Source organism: Cebus imitator, unplaced genomic scaffold (assembly GCF_001604975.1).
Source record: "Cebus imitator isolate Cc_AM_T3 unplaced genomic scaffold, Cebus_imitator-1.0 Scaffold32, whole genome shotgun sequence".
Lineage (NCBI taxonomy): Eukaryota > Metazoa > Chordata > Mammalia > Primates > Cebidae > Cebus > Cebus imitator.
In genome coordinates, this window is record NW_016107347.1 from 1919253 (window position 1) to 1927190 (window position 7938).

Sequence of the window (7938 nt, forward strand, 5' to 3'; positions counted from 1 at the left end):
TATAACAATGATTTATATTCCTTTGGGTATATACTCACTAATGGGATTGCTGGGCCAAATGGTATTTATGGTTCTAAATCTTTGAGGAATTGCCACACTGTTTTCCACAATGGTTGAACTAATTTACATTCACACCAACAGTGTGAAAGCCTTCCTATTTCTCTGCAACCTCTCCAGCATTTCTTTACGTTAAGTAATCGCCATTCTGATTGGCGTGAGATGGTATCTCATTGTGGTTTTGCATGTCTCTAATGATCAGTGATGTTGAGCTGTTTTTCATGTTTCTTGGCCACATATACACATATATGTCTTTTTTCGATAAATGTCTATTCGTATCCTTGCTTACTTTTTAATGAAGTTTTTTTTTTCTTGGAAATTTGCCTAAGTTCCTTATAGATTCTGGATATTAGCCCTTTGTCAGATGGATAGATTGCAAAAATTTTCTCCCATCCTATAGGATGTCTGTTTACTCTGATGATAATTTGATTTGCTGTGCAGAAGCTCTTTAGTTTAGTTAGGTCCCATTTGTCAATTAAAAAAAAAAAAAAGGTTTTATTAAGATTTTTCAAGTTTTTAGAAATGTAGCAAAATTCTAGGATTTTTTTCTACCTATTTTTTTTTAAATCTTGTTTGATACGTAATTAGGTTTATAATCAGAAGGTAAGTTTTCCTAGATGTGTTCTTGTTTTCCTGGATATGGCCCAAGATCAATTCTTGCTCCAAAGCATTTGTGATGAAGAATGGCTGAGTACCTGATTTATTTAGTCTCTCAAGCCATTTCACTACCTACCATGTTCAAGACTCCGTAGGTTTAATGCTCTATAATAGCTGCAAAGTAAATGTACCATGAAGAAATGTTATTTTCTTCCTACTTAATTCTTCATTCCAAACTATTGTCTGGTACTAGTGCTAAGCATTTTCTGTTTGTGATTTGCTGAAAAACAAATTCTTTGTCAAAGAAATACTTTCCTTAAAAATGAGAAACCAATCGTAAGTCTCATAAATCTAATTGAGGATCCTTCTATCATAAACTTAACTGCCTTGATTTTTATTGAGATGAGCCAAATTAAGGGCCAAAAAATTCACCCTTACAGTAATTTGTTGCCCTTACCTTGACATTAAAGGTTTGGCATTTAATTCTCCATCTTGTTCTTGAAGTAAATTTCCTGAGAACTGCAATTTTTACAAGCCTTGCCACGTAGGCATGTCATGAAGACTCACTTCTGCCAAAATAGTTCTAGCTATTAAATTCCTCTGTGATAACTTTTTTGTTTCATAACTCTAAATTAAGATTTGACACACAGTAAGACAACACAGTCTAAGAATAAAGAATCTGTATGTTAGAGTCAAATAGATTTGGATTTAAATTCAGGTTGTGCTGGTTACTAACTAGGTAACCTCAGGTAAATTATGCAATCTGTGTGATCCTCACTTTCCTCTTCTGTAAAGTAAGAATGTTACCTACTTCATGGCATTATGTGAAGATTTAAAGGGATTATTTTAAAAGCAACTATAAAATGCCTGGCATATAAAATATGTAATAAGTGGTATATTTTTAAAACAATATTATCCTATTGCCTTCACCTGTCTTATACTCTGAGTGATACCCGTTGAACTACCTAACGACTGAGGGCCTGCTTAGTGCCAGACATGTGCTAGACATTTTATATCATGACCTCAATGATTGTAAATCCCTTTCTTTCACATTCCCAGTTAAATTGGTTCTGTTACTTAAATGTTCTTGTCCTTTTTTCTTTCCACAGGAAAACGGGCCTTACTATACATCATATCCCCCATCACCAGATTTGTGACCTGCCATCTTTCAGTGCTTCTTGATTCCCAGGATGCTACTTCCTCCACAAATCGCTACCTGTTGAAGTGATATTCATTTTTGCTGTACAGACCCAGAGAGCCTTTTGTCCCCACCTCTCTGGTATTTTTTTATTGACTGTATATTTTCGGGCACATAAACAATCTAAAAATGGTAGGCCATTCTGAACTGCATACATTTTAAATTTGTATATTTATATCAAATGGAAATGTTCATTTTTAGATTGTCATTAATAGAAATGGGGAGCAACTTTTGAGTATCTTTAGTTTCTTGAAGGACACCAAATTCCCCATTAGATAAACCACCAAGACTATTCACATCATCTCTTTAACATTGCACGCTTCCTTTGTATACTTAAGTGATTCTCGAAATATACGGATCCAATGTATGCTAATCAGATGCATTGTTTGCTTCAGATCCATGGTGTTAACACCATGTACATTTTATAAAGATAAATTGGCTATGTTAAAAGAGAATTACCTGGGACCAAGAATGTGGAAATATATCTGACAAAAAACATCAAAATCATTAGCAAATATAGGACTTAGAATGTTAATGTACAAGTTAAGACTAAAGTTTTAAGTACTGAAGGTTCCTTGGATGATATAATTTGTTAAGATTGCCACTATTCTAATCTCAACAGTGTGGGGAAACAAGAAGACTGTATCTTCAGCCTTTTTCCTATAATCATGGATGATTTGGTCTTATTCAGAAGGACCGCACATACTAGTACTTTTAAGAGCATCTCCCAAGACTCCAGTAGTGAGCAGAGAGTGTGCTGTCTTCCAGAGTCATGAATGATTTTGTTTAGCTATCAGGTCTACTGCCTCTAAGGACATTTCATAGCAGCATCTCTTGAGTTGCCTGCATCAGTATGGAGGAAGTATGTCACAGTGAACAAATCCAGGGACCTGATAATTGGCAGACCACTTTTACCACTCAGGCTCTACTTGTGCCTTAGCTTGCTTATGAATAAAAATTAGAATTATGCTGTCTACCTCATAGAGGTATCATGAAGATAGCATTTAGAATGGGCTTTGTTGTGGTGGGGTATCTTCAGTTAGTTTTTAAATGGGAATAAATATATATGAGTGAATGGTACACAGCATTCCTCTTGTCCTTGATATCATTTGAGTGATTTTTCTTTTTGTGGGGCAGGACCTATTAGTGTAAAATTCCAACCCTAATGACCTCCTTCCTGCTTTGTCCAGAATCACTTCTGGCCTGCTCCTCCCTTGATGCTATACTTCAGTGAGAGGCATCTGTTGGCCATTTTAAACATTTCTTCTTGAATTAAGATCAAACTATTATTATTCCCATCTGGGTATCTTTATACTTTTTTTATATTCCTACAGCCACCTACCCATGGCCCCATCTTCCTCACCCCATCATGTACATTGGCAGTTCAGAGAAAAAAATGCAGAACCTTTCAGTTCTATCCAGATCAATGCTTCCAAGGACCCATCCTTTTTTGCCCAAACTAATTCTTCATTGGAGATCAAAGAAATATACTCTCTTCATTTACAATAGGGAAATCCCCCTATAGTTGCATTAAGTTCATCCTGTATTTTCTCATATAAACAAGAAGGGGCTTTACATTTTTTAGATAAAGGTTCTTATCTTTTGCATGTATTGAACACATTTTCTTTGTGTCAGACCTCAAAATTACTTGATCCTTATATATACATCTATGTTAAGGTCTTCTTTTATGTCCCCTAGGTTATCATATCCAGGCAGCCAGTCAGATGTCAACTGTTAAACTTTCTCTCAAATAATACTTTTTTTTTTAACCCCTTGGGCCCTGTGCCTTAAAAGTCTGAAACTTCAACATCATCTTCTACAGTCAATCTGAGATCATATTTGAGGTATCTTTTTCACAAGGAGTAGCTATGAAAGTCTGCCAACTTTTCCTTGTTAAAGGGGAACTTGGCTGCCTCAAGCATCTGACCCGAATGTTTTCTGTATAGATAATAAAGTCTGTAAGCTACTTTGCCAGTTTTAAAGGAAGCAACTTTATATATACAATTTCTTACCGGCAATAATTTTGAAAGGATGTTTCTTTGCTATATTCATACCAATATATTAATGTTTAGGAACACAAGCAGGAGTCTACATATGCTGAGATTTTAGTACAATTGATGTCCTACAGTATAAAGGTGGTACAGAACTATATACATATCAACTGTGTTTTTTAATTCAATAGTGATTAAAGAAAGATAAGGACCACTGTTCTCACTGAAACTAAATTTGATGTGGAACCGAGTTCATGCTTTTATAGATGTCCGAAGTGTTGTAGAATGAAGTTACTTTAAAGCACCAAATCCTAGAGGAGAAACATAGTGACCTTGATATTGAAATGATTAAGTAACATTTGGTCTACCAATCTGCCTTTGTGAAAACATTTAGCTTGAATAATACATGCCATTTTCAGTGACAGATTAGAGGATAAATGGGAGACTAGGTGGAGATGACCACCAGCATCTGATGTTAATTCAAAGCACCACGAAGTCTGTAATTAAGCTTTGCTTATGCCAAATGATAATTGAATTTTTGAAGACACAAGTTACAAAATCATGCCTTTGCATGATTAATAAATTAATTTATTAAATAATAAATTTATTTAAAAATTTATTAATCATACAAGGCATAATATTTTTAAAACTAGTGCATTCCTTGCTTCCACGTGTATTTGGGTTCTTAATTCATCTGTATCCAAGTTTCTTTTTAGTGAAAATTACCTCTTAAAATGTAAGCCTTTATTAGACTCTTGAGGGCAAATGGTACATATTCCTTTAATGTGTATTATATTTTATTGGCTGGTGCTTTATTTTTTCTTTTTCTTTTTTCTTTCTTTTTTTTGGAGACAGAGTCTCGCCCTGTCACCCAGGTTGGAGTGCAGTGGTGTGACCTCAGTTCACTGCAACCTTCGCCTCCCAGACTCCAGCAATTCACCTGCCTCAGCCTCCCTGGTAGCTGGGACTACAAGTGCCATGCCTGGCTAACTTTTTTTTTTTTTTTTTTTTTAGTAGAGACAGGATTTCACCATGTTGGCTAGACTAGTCTTAAACTCCTAACCTCAAGTGATCCACCCCCTTCGGCCTCCCAAAGTGTTGGGATTACTGGCGTGAGCCACCGCACCCAGCATGTATTTCCTTTTTTAAAGAAATACATCTGCAGTATTTTGAGAGTAATTAGCAGAGGATTTTTAGAGTATTTTTGGTAGGAAAAATAGATTTTTTTTTTATCAAATTTCTGAAATGGAAAAGAAAGAAAATATCACTTCTTTCTAAAGAAGGATAAGTGAAGTCACTCTAGTAGAAAAACATTGCTTGCCTATTTCTTCCTCTTTTCTGTTTGCTTGGATATTGTTTAATTCAAACTGTAGGTTTGGTCTTGTCTTTATAACAGTTAATGGAGAAATAATAAGTATTCAGCATAAACTAAAGATCACTTTTTGTATTTCCCTGATACATTGACTGTATGTATGTATATAGAGTTTAAATTGCTTAATATATAAACAGAAATGATTAGAATTTGAAGTACTAGATAAAGGAGAGTTGTGTGGTTCTAGCAACAGTTGATTGATTGTATTAAGGACCAAAACAACTGCAAGATAATATAAAACACCTTGAAAACTGGAGTTAGGTTTTGTTTTTTGTGGTTTTTTTTGGTGAAACAGAGTCTCGCTCTGTTGCCCAGGCTGGAGTGAGTGCAATGGTGCGATCCTGGCTCACTGCAATCTCCGTCTCCGGGGTTCAAGCAATTCTCCTCTCTTAGCCTCTTCAGTAGCTGAGATTACAGGCATGCACCACCACACCCTGCTAATTTTTGTATTTTTAGTAGAGAAGTGGTTTCACCATGTTGGCCAGGCTTGTCTCAAATTCCTGACCTCAATTGATCTGCTGCCTTGGCCTCCCAAAGTGCTGGGATTACAGGCGTGAGCCACCGTGCCTGGTCAGGTTTGTGTTATATATTTCTTAAGTTGTAATCATTGTAATTTACATGCACTAGAGTGTTTTAATTATGTTAGCACTGATGCTGCTTGGCATATAATTAACTCTTGTTTTGCAATTACCGGAGACCATGAAGAATGAAGGAGGGCCTTACCTTACCATAGTCATTTTGGGTGAATACCATAAACTGGGTGGCATAGCAACACATTATTTCTTACAGTTGGAGGCTGAGAAACCCCAAGATCAAGGTGCCATCCAATGCAATTCCTGATGAGGGCCCTCTTCTGGTTTGCAGATGATCTGCTTCTTGCTGTATTCTCACTTGGCAGAAAGAGAGAGAGGAAAACATGGTCACTTTCCTGTCTCTTCTTGTAAGGACACTAATCCCATTCATGAGGGCTCAACCCTCATAACATAATTACCACCCACAGGCCCCACCTTCAAACCCCATCACTTTTTATGTTAAGCCTTCAGCATATGAATTTGCAGGCAAGGTGGAGAACACAAGCATTCAGTTCATAACATATCTATAATCTAGGTCATTTCATAAACCCAGATATGATAAGGATTGCCTGGTAGGCCTAACCATATATACATATATATACATGCACAAACATATATGCATAATCTGCTTGACTACATTCTTAGAGTCTGACTTCTGTGGTCCCTATGTAAAGAACATAGAGCAATAAATAACCTAGTTCAAGCTTTGACTCTCACTGAACTAGTCCTTAAACAGATGGTATCAACATCATTTTAGGTATTAGTGACTCTCATATATTAATTACTAACTTTATTTTTTACACTTCCAAGAACAGCGTCTTTGAATCTTTTCAAGTACAGCATGCCTTAAATGTGTAGGACCACTGAGTTCAGGAAGAAAAGCATAGATATACTCCAGGTAAATTATACTAACAAAATCACAACTGCAGAATGTAATCTGGTACTTTTGTTGGACAGTAAAGATAATATGTTTTGTATACACAGTCACACCTTTTTTTTGTAATGTGTTCTGTTAAGGTAAGCACATAGTCATCACAGACTGGGACGGGACTTTATTAGATCAGATCTTGTGAGCTAAATAAGAGCTTAACGTATATAAATTATTTTAATTGCTGTTGGGCAAAGGAAAACTAATGCTTTCAATCTGTTTACTGAAAATTCAGAAAGCATTTATGAAAACTTTCCATTTTAAAATATTTTTGGCTGATTCTGAATTAGAAGTTAGATCCCTTTTAAAGAGGGTCTTACACTATACAAATATAGCCTATAAAGAATCAGTAGTGAAATAATAATGTTTTTATTGAATCCCAGGATGGGACATTATTTTTTGGCCATTTACATCAGGCCTTTCTCTAATTACCAAAGTTAACCTGAAGAGTAGTTAAAAACTCAGTGAATTTTATTGTCAGCATTCTCTATGGAGACCTGGACTAGTGCTTCCCGAACTTTCATGTGAATGTATCAAATCAGCTGGGAATATTATTAAATGGAGATTTCAATTCAGTAGTTCTGGGGCGGCTTCTGGAATGATCAGTTTGCAACAACCTCTTAGGTGTTATCAATTCTCCTGGTCCCCAGACCACAGTTAGAGTAAAAGAGCATAGACTGCTTTTAGCTTCCAGATTTTCTCTTTGAAGGAAAGGAGACAGAACTATCATTATAATCCTTTCTGTGGTCCAGGCACTCTGATATTCATATCATCTCTTCTAATCCTCTTACAAATCCTGTGAGGTTGGTGGTAATAGAAGTTAAGTGACCTGCTGAAGACCACACTCACAAGCAGGACCGTGTAGACCAGTTTTCTCAAACCTGAATAATGTACGTCATTTTTTAATAAGGAAAAAGTCTCTTACCCCTCAGTTTTTGGTTAACATATTTATTATAATGTTATCTAAATAATATATACATAAACCTAGGTATAAATGCTTTATGTTTATAGGTCTTACACAAGTATAAAACCAGAACAAGTTTACAGGTTGACACAAGCAAAACTATAAAACTACTAAAATTTAAGATAACATTAAATATGATGGATGGTGATGTTTTGATAAAATGAAGTCATCACTTGGAGTGTGATTATGGTACTGAGTGCTGCAGTACAGGCTCTCTTCAGTTCAGTCGTCATGTACTACTGTGTGCTATGTGGTGACC

General features: G+C 35.8%; 1 protein-coding gene across 3 annotated transcripts in view; it reads left to right on the forward strand.

Annotated features, from left to right (window-relative positions):
• GDAP2 (ganglioside induced differentiation associated protein 2) overlaps positions 1–3588 on the forward strand; it is a 70745-nt gene extending 67157 nt beyond the window's left edge. For all 3 annotated transcript variants that reach the window (XM_017524164.2, XM_017524165.2, XM_017524166.2), the window contains exon 14: positions 1764–3588. In XM_017524164.2, the coding sequence (XP_017379653.1) occupies positions 1764–1811 (48 nt within the window). In that variant the 3' untranslated portion in view covers positions 1812–3588. The remainder of the gene's footprint in view (positions 1–1763) is intronic.
• Positions 3589–7938: the final 4350 nt, after the last annotated feature.